This window comes from Protopterus annectens, chromosome 4.part1 (genome assembly GCF_019279795.1).
Source record: "Protopterus annectens isolate FY-2018-M chromosome 4.part1, PAN1.0, whole genome shotgun sequence".
Taxonomy (NCBI): Eukaryota; Metazoa; Chordata; order Ceratodontiformes; family Protopteridae; genus Protopterus; species Protopterus annectens.
In genome coordinates, this window is record NC_056734.1 from 519049274 (window position 1) to 519073441 (window position 24168).

Below are 24168 nucleotides of genomic sequence, written 5' to 3' on the forward strand. Positions count from 1 at the left end.
AGCCCTTTGTCAAGAGTTATTAAGTTGCTAATGTTAAATCTTCTTCTTCTTTCGGCTGCTCCCGTTAGGGGTCGCCACAGCAGATCATCTGTTTCCATTTCTTCCTGTCCTCTGCATCTTGCTCTGTCACACAAACCACCTGCATGTCCTCTCTCACCACATCCATAAACCTTATCTTAGGCCTTCCTCTTTTCCTGTTACCTGGCAGCTTCATCCTTAGCATCCTTTTCCCAATATATCCAGCATCCCTCCTCAGTACATGTCCAAACCAATGTAATCTTGCCTCTCTGGCTTTGTCTCCAAACCTTCAAATCTGGGCTGACCCTCTAATATACTTATTCCCAATCCTGTCCACCCTCATCACACCCAGTGCAAATCTTAACATCTTTAACTCTGCCACATCCAGCTCTGACCCCTGCCTTTATGTCAATGCCACTGTCTCCAACCCATACAACATAGCTGGTCTCACTACTCTCTTATAGACCTTCCCTTTCACTCTTACTGGTACTCGTCTGTCACAAATCACTCCTGACACTCTTCTCCACCCACTCCATCCTGCCTGTACTCTCTTCTTCATCTCTCTTCCACACTCACCATTACTCTGAACTGTTGAACCTCAAGTATTTAAACTCATCCACCTTCGCCACCTCTATTCCCTGCATCCTCACCATTCCTCTATCTTCCCTCTCATTCACATACATATATTCTGTCTTAGTCCTGCTGACCTTCATTCCTCTTCTCTCTAGAGCATATCTCCACCTCTCCAGGGTCTCCTCCACCTGTTCCCTACTCTCACTACAGATCACAATGTCATCTGCAAACATCATAGTCCACGGGGACTCCTGTCTGATCTCGTCTGTCAACGTGTCCATCACCATTGCAAATAAAAAAGGGCTCAGAGCTGATCCTTGATGTAATCCCACATCCACCTTAAAAGCATCCGTCATTCCCACTGCAGACCTCACCACTGCCACACTACCCTCGTACATATCCTGTACCACTCTTACATACTTCTCTGACACTCCCGACTTCCTCATACAATACTACAACTCCTGTCTAGGCACCCTGTCATATACTTTCTCTAAGTCCACAAAGACACAATGCAACTCCTTCTGACCTTCTCTGTACTTTTCCATCAACACTCTCAGAGCAAACATCGCATCTGTAGTGCTCTTTCCTGGTATGAAACCATACTGCTGATCACTAATCATCACCTCCCTTCTTAACCTAGCTTCCACTACTCTTTCCCATAACCTCATGCTGTGACTGATCAATTTAATCCGTCTGTAGTTACTACAGCTGATGTTAAATACAGTGCTTAAATATCCACTTGTGCTTAGAAAGGGAAGTGTGTCATTTATTTCCAATTGGTTTAAGAGAAGTGCTGAGGGGGATAGTTGGTCTCTCTCTGCAATAACACATATGCTTATGTCACTATTGGGGGTGACTTTAGGGCCAAAATGTATATACTCAGGTGCTGTGATACTTGTGAGGGCAGAAACAGCCCTCATGGCATCCTATATGATGGCTTCCCCTGAGTGGCACTCGCCTAGAGACAGTACTCGGCATATGTTCCTCATACAGAGGGAATGAATGGGACATGCCTGACAAGGGCACAGTTTGATGGTCAGCAGGCAAAGGGGCAAAAAGACCTAGAACAAAAAGCTTTAATAAATGCTGTCAGTTCATTTGGTGGGCCCCACCTTTGCCTATATTCCACTCTTTGCTGTTACTCAGTGATGTCAGCCATGTCCATAGTTGCATATGGGTGCATGAATGCTCTGGTCATAGGTGTGTATGAGGCTAATGGCCCTGGAGCCTTTACAAGCCTAGGCCATAGAAGTGCCCTGGCATTGTGCCATCCAACGTTAGTTCCCAGTGCCTCTATCAAGTATAGCCACTGGAGTGATCCGTGGGGTGAACTTTCTATTTCCCATCCACTCATCAAGATTTCTGCTGAAGAGGGCCAGTGAGGTGCTCTGCTTGACATGTATACAATCCACTGGAATCTCAGGTAATCTGCCTGAATACATATAATTACTGGTCAGTGTCAGTCTATTGCATAAACTTTCTTCTCTTTGTAATTGGATTTATAGTATTGTCACTGTGCTGCTGACTAAATATAATTAGGCAGGTTATTTGAATGTCATAATCTGACAAGGAACTTTTTAACTAGACTGTTTATTCAAATTTCTTTCCTGGTATCATGTACTCAAATGTTTTTTAAGGTTATATGCCCTTATCTGACCTCAGGATTTGAAGTAGCTGGCAGCTACGAAAACCCTCATACGTATTACCTGCTAAGACATGCAAAACAAAGAAGCATTGTAAGGTTAGCTTTGTAGTCATTGAGGCACGGTCAGCTTGCTGGTAACTCTTTGAGTTCATGTCTGGCCTCTACCCATTTCAATGCTGATTTACTTTTCTTCTCACCGTTATGATTCCGGTTTGATAAAGCCACTTAGTATTTCTTACCTTTACTGAGGTCTCAACTTATTTAGAGGCTTCTCAGCATAACAAAGCTAGATACTGTGATTTGTGCAACCTTTTGGCATCTCAGTTTTATACAAGGCTTAAAACCACTTCATTGATCTGTCTTAGAATGGATCCTAAGGGTTAGCATTTTGTTATCAATATTGTATTTTATTAATAAAAAAAAACTGGTCTGACTTCAAAGGCCTGCTGCATTGGATAACTAATGGGATTTCCTTTTGTGATATCTCTGGCTCAGCATAATTCCGAATGTAATTTTCCCTTGTTCTTGTGATCAGCTCAAGGCCATGCATGTCTGCAACTCCACACGCAATGCTGCCACAAACTGGTCCAGGACAACACATCCAGCTCTTTTGTTACCCATTTACTTTCTGCTTAGATCTTGGTCTAACATTCATCACTGGGAAATTCCCAGTGTTAGTGCCCAAAACACTGTACCCTTCCAGGACTTCTTGCAGTCATCACTTCACTAATCAGAATCTGCATCAGGACTGCCTTCATTGCCAGGGAGAGGAGGATGACGTGAACTGTTGCCATTAGTGTCAGCTATTCAATGTAGCCACATGTAGGAGATGTAGACAGAAACTTGAGGACTATATGAACGTCTTGAAGATGGATGCTGTGGTAGATGGTTTGGACTACAAAGGCCCCTTTTCATGCATGATCTTGCTACACAAAACAATTTCACTTGTTTGATCCTAAAACCCATCCCAACCTTCTATGTCAAATTGCTACCTCTTAAACTGAAATTTTGTTCTCATTCAGAAGATAATCTCCCAGCAGAGTACCTCAAGCTGGCTGCCAGTTCCATAGCCTATCCTGTGTCTCTTCTAATTAACAGATCTATCAAGGAGTTATGCATTTTTCTTCTCTGTGGAAAAGATCCTTCATCATCCCCCTTCGTAAAGGGGGAACTCATCTGATGTAACCAATTTCAGACCTATTGCCATGTTATTCCTTTTGTAAAAAAATTCTGGAGAAGTGCATTCACAAGCAACTTCTTCAACATATTCTTCAGGAAAAGCTCCTGACCCCCACACAGCATGGTTTTAGACCTGTCTATAGCACTAACACAGCCTTATTAACTTTCACAGGTACAGTTCACAAATCAGAGACAAAAGCAGAATTGTTTCCTTTGTATTACTTTATCTCGCTAAAGCTTTTGATCTAAAATTCTCACCAAAAACTTCTCTACCAACTGTCTTCCCTCTGAGTATCATATGATTTAACAACTACTTAACCAGTAGATACCAGTCTATTAAATGGCTCTCCACTTTTTCTCCCTTCTTTCCTGTCATTACTGGTGTACCACAGGGCTCCATTCTGAACCACTGCTCTTTAATGTGTTCCTTAACAATTTACATAAATCCTGTCAGCAAGCTTTCGTCATACAGTATGCCCACAATTCTACCCTAATATGCATTTCTGACAACCTACTACATCTTCAGAGAATTACTGAAGAACCCTTTAAATCTTTTGAAAGTTAGTTACAGGATAATCACCTGCTAGTGAATTCCCCCAAAAAACTAAATTACTTCTCTTTTTTCCAAAATCCCACTTCCATGAAAAAAAACAACTTTAAAATGTCTTCCTTAAATAATACCATGATTGAAGTTACCACGCATACAAAATTACTTGACATGACAATTGATGACAATCTTAAATTTGATTTACATATCCAAAATAGCATCAAGAAAACCCATCAAAAACTAGGCACCCTACATAGAGTAAATAAATTCCTTACAGACTCTGCCAAGGTAACTCTATCTACCACTTACCTCTTACCTTCTCTCCTATATGGAGCCCCTATCATGACCAACCTACACACCTCACTTAGTTCTAAACTTGAGCAGTGCTATAATAAATTTGCCAGATTCACTTGCAACAAACCTTACCATATCTGCCACTGTTTAGCACTAAAAACACTTAACTGGTTCAAGCTTCCTCACCCCCATCTTATACTCAGCTCACTTCAACCCATAAAATCATCCATACCCCATCTGCCTGCCCAGCAATTAGACCCCTACTCCAGTACTATTTTCCAAATGGTCCCCTTCGGTTAAATAATAAACAACTGCTTACCATCTACAATCCACAAAAGGGCTGTTGGGGTGAGTCTCTATTCCAACAGTGTAGCTAGAACTTAGAATAAAATTCCTTTATCTGTCAGGTCTATAACACACCTTCATCTTTGTAAATCATTATTAAAAGACTTCCTCTCTGCCTCCTTGTTTGTCCCTGCTCCTCATCTAGGACATAGCTCTGTTAAACTCTTCATCACTTTTCTTATACCTCCCTTTAAAGCATTAAATCATTTATCCTGCTTATCCCATTCTAATACCTCAGTTTATTTTATTTCTTAAACTACTATATCTAATTCTAATAAACACAAACAAATTGCTATCCCATCAATACTTCTCTATTATCTCCTCGAATACCTCAATCTATTGTATTTCTTAAATTACTCCTACCTATCTTATACACCATTTTTCTATTTGTAAAGTCTCAGTACAAGGCTTGTAAGTTTAATGTTTTTTGAGAATCAATACAAATTTAATCATGTTGCCTATTATATGCTATGTATTCATTGAAACTGCATTATAAAATGTGTTATTCTAAATATTGATTGCATTAAATATCATATCTTGGAGCTTTTTTCACTGGGACTCTGCTGAAAAAGGGCACCTGTGCCCAGTTGGACTTTCCAGATAAACAAATATCAATAAATAAATAGTTTCTGACATTTTAGATGCTTTTCTGCTTATGAAAGTATATAATGTACATAAACAGAAAAGGTTAAGAAGATGTGTACATGTTTAGTTCACTAAAAGTGATACAAGTTTTACACTTAGCATTTTACTGCTTGCCCAGCACTACACAACTTGCTGCAATATAAATGTCTTGTCACTGACAGTGACAACTCTTTATGTTTTAGGTACATACTGATGATAATTGAAGGGTTGCTACATTAACTGTGTTGGATGACTGTGTACAAAGATTGTCTAAGTTATATAATGCTTGATGTACAGTTACACTTCCTTAGGTTGGTTAAATATTCATTAAGACAGACTAGTAAAGTAAACAGGTTAGTTGTTGCTACAATGCACACAGAGATGGAGTTCCAAATCTTGGCCTGTGTACAGTTAGCACTTTGGCATATGAGAGTACTGTGTTAAGGATAATGAGGAAAGAGCAGAGGAAAAAGATATAAGGCTTGTCTTTGGCTTGATTATTTAGGTTCTTGCCAGTGAATATTTATGATGTTGTAGTGTGAAAATAAATATGCATGTAAACTAGTGGCAGACAGTGGCCATTATGTAATAGTATGAAAATAACAGTGTGCGTAAGCTAGTGACAGACAGTGGCTACAATGTAGTAGTGTGAAAATAAGAGTGTTTGCAAGCTTGTGGCATATAGTGGCCACGATCTGATAGCGTGAAAATAAGAATGTATGTAATCAGCATTGATTTGTTGGATTTGGGGAAGCATATCGCTTTGATATGAGTATGGCAGTGATGATATTTTTTGTGAGAACCTAGTACAAGCTAACCAGTTTTACTGAGTGTGGCTTGTATTTTATGGCAGTTTGCTGGGGTCTACTTCACCCTGTCGAAGGCCGACAATATCGAAGCTGATATTGTCGGCACCAAAATGACGAAAGCGAAAGTCATCGCGCGTGTAAACGGAAATCTCCATAAGAGGAGATTTCCATTTACTGCAATGTAGTGCGATCTTGGAGTTGGTACATTTAAGTAGCGGGGGGTGGGGGGTGCAGGGGGGCTTGCCCCCCCCCCCCGCATAGAGCAATTTGTGTTGTGCTTGGGTGTTTTTTTTTTTTGTGTGTGTTCGATGTTCGAGGGTTTGACATTTTTGTGTCATTTATTACACTGGCGACAGTTTGAGTTTTCGACAGTGTAATATAAATGCATTTGCTGTGACCTGCTGAAGATAATAAGAAAGGCATATTCCAATGTTGGGATCAGCACTTCTTTACCAAGATCATTTTTTTGGTTTTAACCAAAGCTTTCCCTGTTCTGTAGCAGTAACCCATTTTGTGGTTGATTTTGTTTTCCATATTCAGAATGAGTCCATGCCCTCAAATTATTTGAATTCCTCAACTGCTTTATTGTTTCCATGGCAAAGTGAAGTGACAGCTCTATTTGCTGTTGTGAGTCTATGTTTATGTTTGTACCAAAGAAATGTTATTTTTGATGTTTGCATTTGATGGCGAGACCTTCTAGACTGAGAAATTTGTGGATTCTAGTTAGGTCTTGGAATAAGATTTACCCATCGACAGTATATGAGTGGTTAGATTACTAGACTTTAGGGAGGTATGTAGAGTTTGGGAAGGTGGAGAGACAGACAGAGATGGGCTTAATGAATAAAATGCACAGCAGGCATCTTGCAATGGAGCCATGAGTAACACCTGATGGAGTGGATCCTAGGTGAACCAGGGCACCTCTTATGTTTACTCCAACAAACATACTGGTTGCGCTGCTTACAAGCTACTGATGGTATGAATGAACTATAAAAAGCCAGAGACATATCTGACTTGCTGCCCTTCATGAGCAGACCAGTTTATGGATTGCTTCAGTTTCTACGAGTCACGGAAAGACAATACCTGTCAAACCAGTTTTCTTTAGATGAACAGCTATTAATTTACGGGTCCTCCACACAAACTAGCAAAGCAAAGCTATTCTCTTTTTTACATCGTGCATATTCCTAGATGATGTCAATAATACACTATACAAGGGGTCACAGTTTAAAGTAAAGTCAACATTTCACCTTTCCAAAATGGAATACTACGATCTGCCAGTTTAACAAAACTTGTCCTATATGGCTATCCCATTGTGTTGCTTTTTTTTTACTTGACAAACATATCATACCTCTACAAAGCACTTGTAAGACATATACAACACTGGCAGCTACTAATGCTGTCACTTGTAATGTATCTGCTCAGGATAGATGAGAAACTGTGGTGTACAGGATTATTACTGCTGATACCCACACCAAAGCACTATGAACTAGAAGCACGTATTTAGCCTACAAGTAAAATACGTCTTCTGTGATACATCTGATACTGTAACTCTCCATCTCCAGATATAACCTTATACCACTTGGGAGTCTACCCATATATTATGATTTACTGTTACAGTGATGGTCCCCAAAGAAGACAGGACAAAGTACTTATCATAAGAGTAGCTCTTAGAGGAGAGACCACTGTAACACTAAAGCTTTCCTTTTAACCCCCTCATGAAGATTTTATACACATTTCATTATGCCAAATTCATAAAACTACAACTCGATAACTGTGTGATCATCACTGGGAAAGTTTACTGCTTATGTTAAAGGTGCAGGGTAGACTGCCCTCCTGTTATCACTGGGCTATGCCTCTCGGAAGTGTACTTCTGTACAGAACATACAAACTTAAGAATCAAAAAAACTGAAGTGATAGAAGATCAGTGCAGGATATAAATCAGTCTCATGCCACCTATGGTAATATTTTTGATGGCAAAGGAAATGTGTTGGCCCCTACAAGGAACAGAGTTATTACTGAAAAAATACAGCTAGAAAATGGGAAACAGAAGGGAAAGGCAGATCCAGATGTTACAACTAAGTTTTTATTACTGAGTTTTGTAGTGAAGCAAATCAGATTAGAAATATACTGGTGAAAAATTGACAGATTTTTTTTTCACTTTTTAAAGAAATGGCCAATAAGGTTGTTGACTGTCCCATGGTGGTCGATAGAAGAAGGAAGACCATTATAAATTACCTAGAACATACATCTATCCATTGTGATAATGGGCGTAGTAGTAAGAAGTTTGGAACTTACAAGTCTGACCTTTGCAAACAATGCAAAGACATTATAGAGGGGGACCATAAAATAGTTAACCATTTGCCCATCAAGTCAAAATCTTTTAGTAATTGCAGTATGATTAGAGTGGTATATTTGGCCATGTGTCAGATGTGCAATAGTTACTACGTAGGCAAGACTAAGAGAAAATTCAAAGAGTGAATTTACGAGCATGTTTCAGATAGGAAATGTGATCACAAGAATGCCTTGGCTAGACATGCCATGGAACATTATGACCATTTCTTTTGTTTTTTTTTTTTTGTATTAGAACAAGTATTAAAGGATCTGAGGGGGGGCATGGGAGGATGCACTAGAAGAAAGGGAGTTGCGTTGGCAGATCAGATTGGATGCCATGACCCCCCCCCCAGTTTAAATGAGAGTCTGTCAATATCTAGTGTTTTAAGGCTTAAATCTTATATAGTGTGATATCCCCATTTTTCTTGATTATTTAAAATTTGTATACTTTTATATTTTTGTTTTTTAGAACAATGTTGGGTTTTTTTTAACAAATTAGTTATGTAATTGTTTTGTATCATTGGTATTTGTGCAATGAGTCATGTGATTAAGTGGGAGGGGTATTTAAGGATGGTGTCTTGGATGGTTTATTGATTCTGATGAAGTTTTTGTTATGAAAGTGCTTAATCCTTGTTTTTGCTGTCTCAACAAACGGATTTTTCTAGTCTTCCGGTTCTCAGTTGCATTTCTGGATTTGCCTACTGGTTGGTGGAATTTGCTGTGGTTCGTCCTTTTTGTGGTTACTTGGTGATTTGTCCTTCCATATTTACTTTCCACCATTAACACTAAACATCTCTATACTTTCTTGAAATTGTTGTACTTGTTCCTTTTCTGTTGTGAAATGCCCAGCTTGCTCCATCCCAGTGTTTTGTTAAACTCCATTGCTATCATAGTGAATTTATGTATAATGTAGTAGAACACATTGCTGTACTACTGGTTATCTTGTATTTGTATTGTATTTTCTGTTTGTGTTGTAGTAATCATTCTTTGCTGTAATGTTCATTACAACCTGGACTAGGCCTGAAATTGGTCATGCTTGACCAGTGCTCTACCCTGGTAAATAAATGTAAATAAAATAAGAACAAAATAAAATAAAATTAGCAACGCCTGACAGATTTTTAAACCATCTGAAGATGTAAACAGAGTGGTACTTATTCACTCAAATCTTCGCAGGGTAGCAAGTGAAGTAGAGTGTTGTAAACTAACTAATCTGCTCTGTTTGTGATGGGTGTAACAGTATGAATGTTGATTCCTTGTGAGTTTTAAGTTGTATGTAAAAGGTTTGGTAGATTTTTATTCTGTGTTATTACTTCATTGTATTACTGTACATGTCTGTGGTGGGCTTGATTGTGGTATTTAAACATATCTATCTCTCCTGCCTGTCCTCAGCAGCAGTGGCAACGACAGCAATGACAACACATACAGGACAACAGGAAGACAATGTGCTCTTACAGCAGGAGCTGTCACGGGTGGAAGACCTGCTGTCTCAGACCAGGGCAGAACGGGATGAGCTTGCTATCAAATACCGGGCCGTTAGTGACCGGGTAAGGATCCTGTCTATCCTTGTTTTTATCTATGACATGCTGAGTCTATCGATCGTCATCTTCAAAGCATTTGTTTCTTTAATATAACTCTAGCACTTAGCTAAGACTGTTTTCACAGTGAGGTCATATGAATAAGAATTTTTTAGCTTTTTTCCTGTAACCCATTTCAAAAAGTCACATGTTTTTTAAGTAGATAAAACAAATTTGAAATCATGGATTCCAATCTCTAGTCATTGTGTACAGGGCAGCTACGAGAAAATGTGGGAGAATGGTCAGGAACTTGCATGCTGAGTCTCAATAAGTGTGTAGTATAATTTGCATTAGTACTTTTGTAGGATTTATTTATTTATTTATTGCATTTGTTTACCGGGATAGTCTGACTGGGCATAAAGCTACCCCTTTTCAGCAGTGGCCAAAGGAGAAAAGCTCCAGAAAAATTACATCATACAAAGAACATAGGAAACAGAGGTATGCATCTTATTAACAAACAAACAAAATTTGAATGGAGTATCGTTAATTAATAGCAGCATCATGTAAAAGAGCTATGAAACATATTTGGAAAAGAACTTGGTAGAAGGAGAGAAAAGAAGACTCAGTGCAGGTTGTGTCAGCCTAAAATTAGATCTGATGTTGTCATTTTTATTCGTTCCTCAGCCAATGGGTCTTGGATCCAACCTTGGATCTGGCTTGGCTGCATTTCTTCCAAGCTCTTGGTTCTGACTCTTGAGCTTCTCCCCTTACCGATAATGCTCCTTACTGCTGCATTAACTCGGATCTCATTTACCTCTGTAATTGTTCAGATGTGGATTGTAATTTTTTAAGCATCTTGGTTGTGTTACAAAGGTTTTGTGAGTAAAAATATAATTAATTTCTCTTCTGGTTTTTATCTATAACCTTTCCTCTCTTTACTTGTTTCTTTTGCAATTTTTCACTATTATTTCTACTCATTTTTCCACCTGGTATTGCTGTTGTACCATTGTTGGTAATTTTTGTACCTTTTATCTTTCATACCTGAGTTTTAGGGGTAGTTAATTAATTAACATTCTTGGTAATTTTTCTTTTTCCCTATCTTTATTAAAAAAAAAGAAGAAAGAAAAATACCTTCCTTTTTTGTCTTCCTCCTTAACATGAGAGTGAAAAGCCAACAGGATTTAGGAAGTACACTTCCTATGGGCAGAAGATGCCCAACTCTGATGCCCATAGGGAGTGCGTCTATTGTTTAGGGGCAGGCCATTTGGATACTCCTTGCCAAATCTGCATGGGGCTCAATTCCAGGGCTATCAGCAATAGAAGAGACAAGTTGGTTTTAAAGGGTCTGCTTCCAGCTTCAGCTCCTTCTTTTTGTGCATCTATTTCAGGGGCTCAAATCCCCACCAAAAAGTCTAAAACAAGTTTGGAGCCCAGGGAGCATAGGAAACACTCTCCTGCTCAGTCACTTAAATCTGTTCCTGCATCAGCGCCTCCTGCAAAGCTACCTAAGCACTCGGATCCAACATCTTTGGATCCGACTTTAGCAATCTGTAAGTCACCTTAGCTTGGAGCCCTCTCTCCTCTCTGCAATCAGTTTCACGTAGGCTTTGATCAACCTTTTTACAGGAAACACTTATGAGGTTATCTTGTCCAACTTCCACATCTCCTTCTATCAGATGCTCCAGAAGTCTTTCTGAGGCAGATGTAGATAGGATGATGAGGAAATTTCTCAGAGCACAGATCCAGATGGGGGTCTTACTGTCTCCATTTCTCATCAGATCCGTGAGCCTTCAACCTGTGTCCCATAGCATTCTCTCTTCTTCCTCAATGTGACCAGTGATTTTAGAGCCATCAGATCCAAGAGCCCCTAGAGCCGAAGTATTGGATCCGTAGATACTTTCTTCTTTGACTCCCAACTGTATCCCTGACTCATTTGGTGTCAATTCCTCTTGAGTAGGATGAGTCTCAGAGCTGAAGCACCTGTGCTGGATCTGGGGGGGGGGGGGGGGGGATGACTTTGACTCTGACAGTCTTTAAGCTGTTGCTTCCTCTCTGGGTCGCCTTTCTGGACAGCTGGGATCCAACTCCTCCCTCTGAGTGGAGTTCTGACGGGTTGGAGCTCAGAAGCACATGGAGCTACGGCTCTGGTGAGGTTGACTATGGCTTCTCCCAGTCTCTCTGTATCGAGGTGGTGGAGAGGGTGTTATCTCATCTGAGAACTCTTTCAACTTTTACTTCTTTGGATCCTAACCCTATTCTCCCTTTGGATCCAGCTTCTGAGCCTCAGCTGCTTATTCCACAGGGACAGCTGGCCCATACAAGCTTCCAGGCATTTCCAGTTCAGGAACTCCGCCATTTCTTCGGACACCTCTCCAGATCATCCCACTGAGGAGGTTCTCTGGAAGAGACTGTGTAAGAGGAGGCAATTAGATTCCCCTCAGGAATCTTTGACCAAAGGCACTGACTTTGATGAAGGGGAAGGTTCCCCCAGATCACCACCATAGGATGTCTCATTCGGAGACATTCTAGAGCACCTTCACCAAAAAGGTGGTTGGTCCTCTGAATCACCTTCCCAAGAGGAATCTGTGTTCTTGGAAGCCTTCAGGTCTGACCCATCTACTTCTTGGGTTACCTCCCCCTCGGAGGGTAACCTTATATATCTTGTCTCCCATTGGGCATGGAAGAAGCCAGATACCATAGAACCAATACAATGTTGCCCAGTCAAGATCCTAGCTTCACCCAGAAACAGATCTTTTTTGGCATAAGGGAGTTCTGTAGATGCCATCATTGTGACGACAACCACAAAAAAAAAAAAAAAAGGAGTTGGCTGAACAGAGCTCCAGTGTCCATCTTCCTAATAGAGAGTCTAATGTGGTGGACAGATTTGGAAAGCATTTTTATGATTCAGCGACCTTTGCCTTATGGTCACTTAATTACTTGAGACACTTTACTAGACGATAGAGAGACTTGATTTAGGAACTCTCTAAGTCTAGTCCTGGGACTATGTCGGCAGAGGAACAGAAGATTTTTTTCCTTGCAGCTTTCACCCTTCAGTTGATATTTAATGCATCCATGAGGTTAATCTCTGACAGCTGAAGGTTACTCATGGGCTGTGGGTTCAGGCATAGCCATCAGGAGACATGCTTAGATGCACTTATGTGATTTTGCAGAGCCTTTCAAGTTTTCTTTCATCAATGATGGATCTTCTTTGTTTGAGCCTACTGTGAAAGACACTCTTTCCCATAGTGAGCAAGATGGAAGGATCTTGCCTGCCATTGGAATCCATTTTACACCCCATAGAGATCTTTTTCTAGGAATCAATGCAGAAAAAAGATGTAGTTCCAAAAATCTCAAGGTCCTTTTCAAGACTCGCAAGGGGAAATTTCTCCCAGTGGCAGAGGGAGAAATTCCAATGGAAGATGCCATCCTCTTCATAGAGGGGGATCACAGAAGCAAGTGTTCTGAGATTCTTTTTTGGACAGACCCTTTCTGTGCTCCTGAAACATTGCCCAACTGTTCTTCGCTGGAGGCAGTTGGGAGGTGCTTGACTTTGCACCCAGAAGTCTGGGCAGCCATCACAAAAGATTCATGGGTGCAGAAGATCATATCCAGAGATTATTTTATTCCCTTTTTACAAATTCCTCCACTCACATGGAAAAGTCTCCCTGATGTTCCTCCCAATCAGCTGGAATTAGCAGATCTAGAATTTCAAAACCTGCTAGACAGAGGAGTCATCCAAGAGGTCCCACCAGACCAAAGAGGATCCAGATCTTACTCAAGGTTCTTTTTAGTGTCAAAGAAAACAAGCGACCTGAGACCCACTTTGGATCTCAGCTATCTAAACCAGTTTGTAAAGAACTTCAATTCTGGGTGGTCACTGTTTAGTCTATGCTAATTTTTTTACAGAAGGATGACTGGATGTACTCCATAGATCTCCAAGATGCATACCATCACATCAAGATGAACAGCTGTTGGAGATATTTGCTCTTTCAGCTGGTGGCTAGTCATTATCAGTTCAGAGCCCTGCCCTTTGGACTCTCCACAGGCCTCAGGGTATTCACTAAATGCATGACAGTGGTAGCAGCTTATCTTAGACTGCTTGGATTCAGAGTGTTTCCTTACTTGGATGATTGGATCCTTACCACCCCAACCAGACATTTACTCAAAAAAGCCAGGGATTACTTACTCCAGTTGTGTTAGTTCTTGGAGATCGTAGTCAATCTTCCCAAGTCCCATCTTCAGCCAGTTCAAGTCATGGAGTTTATAGGAGCTTGTCTGGACACAGTCAGTCAGTTGGCCTTTCTTCTACTAACCAGAGCCCATACCTTGAAATTACATGTCAGTCAGATTCTCTCACACCCTTCTTCCTCAGCAAAACTGGTTCTTCAGACCTTAGAGTCACTGTCTGTGGTGATTACCCTTCTACCAACTGCTCATTTCCACATGTGGATTCTCCAATGGATGCTAGCAGTTTAATGGTCAATTCTTAACAGTCTTTGAACCATCCTATAAAATTTCTTGGGTGTGCAGAAACTTCCTACTTTGGTGGATTCAGTCCAATGAGGTTTGTCAGGGATGTCCCTTTATTTTTCCTCCTCCAAAGGCCATGTTGACCTCAGATGCCTCCATATTAGGGTAGGTTGGGGCATTTCTTGGGATGGGCTGTTCAAGGTGCATGGTCCCCAGAAGAGAGCCGTTTGCATATAAACATCTTAGAGATGAAAGTGGTCCTTTTAACACTGCAGGCTTTTCAGAGCTCTCTTCATCAAGGGATCATTGCTGTCCAGGTTGGCAACATGTCATTGGTATGGTACATCAACAAATGGGGGAGCCAGATCTTATCCTCTTTGCTGAGAAGCAGTGAGAGTTTGGCAGTAGGTGATTTCCTCCATCTGCTTCTTATAGCAACTCACATACCAAGGAAATCCAGTGTTCTAGCCGACAAACTCAGCAGGACTATTCTGATACCTCATGAGTGTTCTCTCAATCATATGGTGGCATAAAGAATCTTCCATCCATGGGGTCAACCTTGCTGCAAACTATTTGCCTCTTCCCTCAACAACAAATGCGGCAGGCTTTTTTTGCCCTAATCCCCCCTCAGAGCAGTCAACGAGAGATGCTCTAGTTCATGTTTGACCTTACAGTCTCCCATACACTTACTCCCCCACTTGCATCTAATCCCCAGATTTCTTCAGAAAGCACTCTGGTTGAAGAGCAAGGCTATCCTCATTGCTTGCTTTTCATGTTTGGTTCCCCTTTTTGTGGTCTCACCTTCTATATCCTCCTTGGCCACTGGACCCAGTCGAGATTTGGTATCTCATCTCTTGGGGATGGGCCACCTGGACATTCCAGGCCTCAAGCTGACCACATGGTTTCTCCAGTTCCTGTGATGGCTAGACAGTCCAGGCTTTCTTTACCAGTTTGCCAGAATTCATTATCCTCCCAGAATCCTTCAACTAGGAAAATATACAAGAGTGAATGTAAAATATTTGTCTGTTGGGTACAACAGAGAGAACTAGACCCCTTTACTGCTCCCATTCCTGCTGTTTTAGATTTTCTTGCCTCGGTTTTCTAAGGAGATGCTAGTTTTTTTTCACCATCAAAGTTCAACTGGCAGACATCGCTAATTATCACACTGAAGATAATGCTTCCCCTCTAGTTTCATCCAGGTTATGTAAAGCATTTCCTAAAGGTACCTTCTTGCTTAGACTCCCAATTAAAGATCCTACTTACTTTGGGATCTTATAGTTATGTTGCAGAGCTTGACTCAACCACCTTTTGAGCTTTCAGCCAAGTCTGATCTCAAATTTCCGTCTTGGAAGACATTCTTTCTAGTGGCTATTACTTCAGCTAGGAGAGTTTCTGAACTCTAAGCACTCTCTTCAAAACCACCTTATTTGATTTTCCATAAAGATAGAGTCACCTTACATAGCAATCCTTCTTTTTTACCAAAAATAGCCTCTGAGATAAACATCAACCAAGTAATCAGTTTGCCAGACCTCTTTCCAAAATTTTCCAATAAAGGGGAGTACATGCTTAACCTTTTGGATGTACATAGACAGCTTCATTTTTATCATCATAGAAAAAAAGATTTTAGGAAGACTTATCAATTGTTTGTTTCCTTTACAAATAAATTGGGAAAAGCAATCTCTAAAGTCACCTTAGCCAAATGGCTAATGGATTGTACTTCATATGCTTAGTCTTTCCAAGGTTTGCCTTTGACGAGACCTCCTAAAGCTCACTCTACCAGATCTATGGCAACATCATCTGCATTCTGGGTTAGAGCTTTTATTGAAGATATTTGTGCTGCAGCCACATGGACAAATGCTCATGCCTTTATGTCTCATTACAAGTTGGATATCATTTCTAGAAACAGGGCTGCCTTTGGATCTACGGTACTCAAGAATATCCTTCCATGAGGGCCACCCAGGGTTATAGTAGCTGAGGACTGTGATGAAAATGACATCATATATAAACGTTATGTACTAACTCATCATAACTATGTATCTGTGTTGCCCATTTTCATTCTTCCTCAGCTTCCCTCTCCCCTTTCCTCTCTCTCTTTCTTTGTGAATGATCTGATAAAGATATTAGAACCACTGTTCCTGTTTGAGCCTCTATTCTATCACTTTTCTTTCTGTAAGTTATTTTCTAACTTATTACATATTGACAGCAAACTAGATCTGAGGTAATGCAGCAAGAAGTGGCATTATGGGTAAGAGGAGGAGCTCAAGAGTTGGATCCAAGAGTCTAGAAGAAATGTGGCCGAGCTGGATCTGAGATCGGATCTGAGACCCATTGGTTGAGCATGAATGAAAAGGGACAACACAGATGCATAGTTATGGTGAGTACATAACTTTTATATTCCCTTTTTCCCCTTCAGTGTTTCCTTTTTTATGGAAGATCTCATGCATGTCATATAGTTAAACAATAAAAATGCAGTTGGTGGTAGTTCAGGTGAATGTTATAGATTCCATGGCACTTATCAAAAAAGAGTAGTAGTAGTAGCAGTTGCTTTATTTACATCCTTCATTATTTACATATTCATATTCATAACATTATTTCCATTTTTTCTAAACCTTAACATATAAGTTACTCAGAAAGAACAATTTATTCCATTTTTATTATTTCAACAAAAACACATAAAACATGATTTTTCTAAGCTAATGTAAACTATTTTTAATTCGCTATCTCCCCTTCGTTTTTGCCTCAGCCATCTTTTTATTTCAGAAAGTACATTTTTGTCATCTCTGTTTTTATTATGTATACCAATGCCCTGACCAAATGTTCCCTAGTCAGTCACTGAAAAGAAGCCAATGTCTAGTGTGATTAACCCTGTTAATAAATATAAGTAAATAAATAAATAGATGTAGGAAACATATTTGACATTTTGTAAGTTGGGGTGTTTTCTGCAATGTATCCACCAGATGGCAGAAGAAGACTTTAGCTGTGTTTAAAAAAATAGTATATTAAATTAAGAATGCATAGCTAAAACAGTTCCAGTGTCGTATTCTAACAACTGTCACTGTTAATTCTTCTGTTTTTTTAATAATTCAGTTGCCATTATGTAATACAACTTTTTGATACTTTTTTGGTTGTCAAATTTGGCATACAAGACTCAAGTATATTTCTTTTTAGCAGAAAAGCAAAAACACTGGATTATTAAGAGATTCATTTATATTGCTCAAGTAAATGTTACAGGGTTCATACCAAAGACACAGCAAGTAAATTATTACTCCAGCATCTATAAAAGTTCTGCAGTTTGTGTATTCAGAAACACATCCAGCTGTGTTTGATCTTAATGGTTCCTTAACAGTGGCCAGCAAATTTTCAGTCCTATATGGCTTCTGCAGTACTTCATCAAAGGATGTGACATTGTGCTTACTCTCTTTTGTAGGTTATTACTGTAGCATTCTCAGTCCTGAGAATTTTTGTACTTCAGGGACAGTGGCTTTTAAAAGGTTAAATGTTCAGAGTTCATTCTGACACATTCTGCAAATGTAGTTGAAAAGATGTCCTCATAACAGAAAGGTACAGCCATTATTACCTTAAGAATCATATACTTGGTAACAGGGATTATCAATAAATGCAGCTGTATGTCTCACTGGATGAGTAAGTGGGGTGGCAGGCTTCATTCATATAACTCTGTTACTCTTTCCTGACAAAAATCTAATCCTACAAATTATTGCATGGATTGCTGTTAACACTGATGCAGTTCCCATTTTGCCTGATTACTTACTTGACTTAATTGTTTCATCTGCATTTTGCCACGACATTCTTAAGCAGCATCTTCAACGAGACTAGAGCCTGATCCTTTTATAGAGCATGGGATTAAGCCTTCATTCAGATTTACTGCTGTTTTCAGGATGCCACAGATTATCATCTTTCAGTTTTAACACAACTGCTTTGAAATGCAGTTAGTTAATTTATATTCCTTCAGACCCTCTAGGGCTGTCCATTTGAAATGAAAATAACTCCAACTTAAACTAACAAAAACAATAAATGGCTAGGCAGCAATGTGGACCAGCAAAGTAATGGTTTATTACACACAAGCAAAAGCCGGATTGTGTTTGTGTGTAATAAACCATTACTTTGCATGCATTACTGCCTTGCCATTTACTGTCCATTTGAAGCTGTAAAGCATCTTACACACATTGTCCACACTGAACACTACCCCTGGACATGAATGTAGTAGTGTGAGGCATTCCTTCACCACTCTGGCTCATGTGTAAGAGTACTGGGATAGAGTGTTGTAGCAGGCAAGGACATTCTTCACTGTGATCCCATATTCCTTAAGCACATATACTGTTCCAGATTGCCCATGGCCGAACACATATCATGCAGATGGCATCGCTATGTATGTGAATGCTCCTTGATGGCCAGTCTGCACTGTGATCTCATATTCTTCAAGCACATCATACTGTTCCAGATTACCCATAGCCGAACACGTATCATGCAGATGCCATTATTTGTGGACGTACATGCTCCTTGATGGACACTCTGCACTTTGGTTTCATATCCCTTAAGCACATTAAATTGTTCCAGATTACTCATGGCTGAACACGTATCATGCAGATGGCATCATTTGTGGATGTGCATGCTCCTTGATGGACACTGTGCACTGTGGTCACATATCCCTTAAGCACATCATACTGTTCCAGATTGCCCATCCCAAACATGTATAATGCAGATGACCTCATCTGCAGATGTGAATGCTCCTTAATTGACCTTATGTACTTTAGTTCTGTATCCCTTAAGCACATTATGCTGTTACAGATTGCTCATGCATATGTATCATGCAGACAGCATCGGCTGGGAATGGGCATGCTCCTTGATGGATGCTCCCAATGCATTCCTCAGAAATCTAATATATGAGTACATGCTTCTCACTCTTCTGGTGACTCACTGCTGCACGACATCCATCCACTTCTCCTGGGGCAGGGTAGCAATCCTATCAACATTTTTTCCTCTACTTAGTCCCATGTCCTTGATTCAACAGATGGTGTTTTTCAGGTCAGGCTGCCATTACTGCAGACCTGAGCTTTGCCTCTGAACCAATAAATTGGTCAGAGCCACAGCTAAATACATGGGGCTATAGGCTGCCATTATATACTCAGTGGTCTTTTTTAGGTTAAATGAGACTCACTATAATATAAGAAGTTTTATTTAAGTAATGTTTTAAATGCTAGAACATTCAGAATTGTCTGCTGTCTCTCTACAAGTCGTATGCTTCACCTTACTTGACCTTCCCTTTTATTACCTCTTCCTTCCATAATTCTAACTTTGCTGAAATGGAAACAAGTAAGATCATGAGTGATCATATTAATATAAAGTAAGCATAGCAAATTTAGATAAAAAATGTATGAAAAGAGAACCCACTGCTTTTCTCTGGTAAGAGAGAGCATGGATGCCCCCTTAGTATATCCGGAAGTGCTCTCACTAGTACCATGCAGCAATGACTTCAGCACTTGCAGTCTCTTCAGATATAATTCACTGAGTTAAGTGTTTCAATATAGTTTATTAAGTAAACATTTCAGCTTGGCATAACTGAGGTGCTTGGAAAAATAAATAATGAACAGTATCACAAACTATATTTTCCTTATTTATTGTATGTAGGAATGTTGACAAACTAGAGTTCTGCACACTGAGTTTTGGGTGTGTTATATCAGGAACATTTCGCACTTCAGACCACTTTTTTCATTTTATTACTTTCCGTTTTATTTTTCATTTCAGGCTATTACCATAACTTGACTGTCTTCTTACTGTTTCAGTCTCAAGTGTGCAGCATACATTTAACCCCTTCCTTGGGCATGCAGAGTAAATATCTAAGTAAAGCCTGTCCCAAAATGGGATTCCACAATAATTATTGAAATTCATGCTTCAGGAAGGAGCTGTATGCATCCTTCACCAATTTATTAGGGCTCTAATAAAATGGATTTACTTCAGTTTGCTGAAGCCCACCTCACTAAAGCCCAGGTGCCGATTACTATTTATTGAGTGACACTTCATTAAGTCCTTATTCATTGATCTAATGCTTATAATAACCTCATCAGAATAATACTAATATGCGCAATAACGGGATAGGGCATAAATGTAATAAAGCATTTTTGCTTTAACAAGACAATCCATTGGTACCCCATACAATGAGGTCCCACTTCTTAGAAAATCTAAAATTTACCCTGCGGTTGTGCAATCTCAGAGTAGCTGCATTAAGTAAGGGGTGCAGGGCTGTAGTTCCTTGGGGAGTGATCCCCAGGCTGTAGTTTTGCTTCTTGTTTAACAAATTCACTGAATTGTGACATCAGTGTAGCAGGTGTTAAGGTACAGTACTATAACCAATTTGGTGTAAGGTGACAACCCCCCATGCTTCCTCCCTACTTACATATAAAAACTTTTGTGAATAGGGAATACTTGTAACTCCCTCTTCCTTGAATCTTTGCAATTTCAGAGGGGATGTGCACTGGCACAGTAATCAAGGAGCCTCAATCCTCACCACTGACAACAATGGGGGACATACACAATGGGAGGATGACAATTACACACACAGTAAAGTGCAATTTCCCTTAAGAGCACACAGAGACCACAGTCAGTCTGGGGCTGTTTTTTGTCTCTTTCCCCAGATCCCCAGTAAGACTCCACACTGGCACAGCTATAGAGTTGAGACCTTAGCCAGGGTTGCAAGCCAAGTCTCTCTGTCCAACCAGTGCCTCATATCCCTGCCCAAGTAGCTGACACACACACGCACACACGCGCACACGCGCACACACACACACACACACACACACACACACACACACACACACACACACACACACACACAGACACAGACACAGACACAGACACAAACATACACATACACACACACCTGGGAAAAGCTGGTACAGGTTTACTAACTATGCCCCCTTCTGCCCAGACTATAAGGAAGATTTCACTGCCACCAGAACCCCTAATTAGCTACTATGAAGTCCTTACAAAAGGTGTCCAATCCTACTGTGTAATGTTACTATTAATCCAAATGGTAGTCTGACCAAGCAAGGCTATTGGAGTGGCCTGTACAGTGTCACCAAATAGATATGCAAGTACTCTAACAGCTTAACCAAAAATAACACTGGAACAGGTACTTAGACACTACGACTCCAAAACCAAGCAAAATAAGTACCACAGATGAAGGAACATAGTCAGCTCAATGGTAGAATTCCAAAGCTGGTTTAATAGTTAATTCAAACACATAAATACAATTCCACACACAGTGTTTTTGTCTAAATTGCTAAGACTTCATCAGATACAAACAGTGAATGAATGAATGAATGAACCATCTCATTATATAATCCATTAGCTTAATTATTCAAGTAATGCACCAATGAAAATACGGTCCATTGTGTCAATAAGGCATGTCAATGAACTGAATTCCCATAAAACCTAAGGATAATATGAGGAAATGAAACTCCACAAAACAATCAACACCAGAAATGAGAATACCTCTCAACTGTCCAGATTTTCACAGAATGTCCAGATGTTTGCCTTATATTTCTATTGTTTTCTTTGAGGACTGAATTCACTGTCATAGTTTGTGAAGGATGGCAGTTATAAGAGTAATTCCAAAAAGCAATATACAAGAAACAGCTGCTACGTTCACATGGCTGGCTACACTCCAGTAATCCCTCTCTTGTTTAGTTAATAGATTATATAATGAGATGGTTTATTCATTCATTTACTGTTTGCATCTGATGAAGTCTTAGCAACTTGGACAAAAATGCTGTGTGTGGAATTGCATTTATGTGTTTGAATTAACTATTAAACCAGCTTTGGAATTCTATCGAGTCAACTATTTTTCTTCATCTGTGGTACTTATTTTGCTTGGTTTTGGACTCTAACAGCTTAAATATGTCTCAGAAATACCAGCCACAAAGACAGGTTTAATATATTTAATATTAAATAATAAAAGGACAAGACAGTACTCAGTAAATCAATACAGTTACTTCAGAGTTCAAAATCACAGGAAGTATTTAAAATAACAATGCAGGACAGTCTCAAACAAATACAGACATCTAAACACATCTTTACTGTATTCCTAGCCATATCTAAAATAGTTGCTACACCCTAAAAACTTACTTACAGAGCAAAGGAAGTGCAGATGGTGATGATGAGTGGATGTTTCCAGGTCAAAGACAAAATAAAAAATTCCCAGTCTCTGTCTGGGGGAGTTTTTAAATTAATACTGAATATTACTGCTGGGTTAGCTTGGATGATATCACTTTTTGTCACCTGATTTCATTTCCCAGGCTAAACAAAAATTAACAGAATTTAACATCTCTGTGTCAAAAATTCATATCTCTCAGATGTTTGCAGATCCTGGAAGTCGTAAAACAATAAAACACTTTTACATTTTAAACATAGAAATTACTTCTCTTTCAAGACAATACAAAAACTCTAGCTCTAGACATTGTGTCTGCTATACTAAAAATGAAAGAGAACTTTTATAGCACAATCATAAAGCAATTCAATTTCAACTTATTTTCTTGAAGTTTTGCACGTTTACCCTTTTATATTCTAGCTTCTACTGTTAAGACATACATTTGCACAGGTGTATAGTTTATATGCATTTCTGTTGTAAGTCAGCAGGGCATGTTGTGGTTACATTTTAGCACAGTACATAACATACAGTTCTGTATAAATCATATCAATATTCACAAGTGGCATATAATTATTTACAAAATTCCTGATAGCTGGGCTGGCAATATTTCTCGATATCACAAAGAGTAAAACCCCTGCATTGGGGGATGCAGACGTCTTTCCCCTTGTAAAAAATTTCTCCATTTTATTTATTTACTCACTCTTTATTGATCAGATTTGTCTCACTAGTCCATTGTCCTCTTTTCAGGGGATACCTGGGATGGTATTCAAACTGTATGGTATACAAACAAAGTCCGCTTGCTATACAATGAAGGGTACCCTCCGAAAAAACTCCACAAAATGCTGGTAACAGTCCAAACTGCTCCAAGGTGATGCTCCAAAAATATCACGTATACCAATGGCTGGAAAATTCATTTAATATGTACGAACATCAAAAAACATCACAAAACAAACAAAACGTACACTTGGATTGAGCGCGCTTTCGTCTATAATCATTATGACTTCATCAGAATCAAATTAGACCCATAGAGAACCAACTTATATAGTACCTGGGTAATGAGTTAATTGAATAATTCATTAATTAAAATGCGAGTAAATAGTGTAACCAGTATAAAATGCTGAGATACTTACAAAAGCTTACACTGTAACCATATAATAATCCATAAACAGCTACTGTGTAATTATATCAACGTTTTCATTATCATAAAAATATGTCATAAAAAATGTATGTCATATAAAATGTATAACATTATCATAAAAATACATCTCATGTTTTTCCTAATTAGGAATATTGGTGCAAAGTATAGCATAACATATTGGCAAATCAGCTCTGAATAAAATTAAATAAAATTAACTATTATAGTTTGTAATTTACTAAAGTGCACTGTGCTTAAATAATAATTAGTTAATACAACATTTGCATAAAAATACAGAATTAAATATAAATATTTTAACATTCTTTATAATTTAAAAACTATTTATAAATAGATAAGTAAATAAATAAATTTTGCACATATTGGAGACATATAACACTAAAAATAATAGTAATGCAATAATGTTAAAATAATAATAATGAAATACCAGGAATCATACATTGTTCCTTTTAGGATTATTTGCCAAAAGTTTGAGTGCTGGTTTTATTGAAAGGTGATCATTCAT

The 24168-nt window shown here is 39.1% G+C and overlaps 1 protein-coding gene across 1 annotated transcript in view; it reads left to right on the top strand.

Annotated features, from left to right (window-relative positions):
* Nucleotides 1–24168, top strand: part of LOC122801244 (rootletin-like) — a 2937720-nt gene that overhangs the window by 76605 nt on the left and 2836947 nt on the right. Inside the window, exon 4 of the mRNA XM_044070796.1 lies at nt 9758–9906. Coding sequence (XP_043926731.1) covers nt 9758–9906 — 149 coding nt within the window. The remainder of the gene's footprint in view (nt 1–9757; nt 9907–24168) is intronic.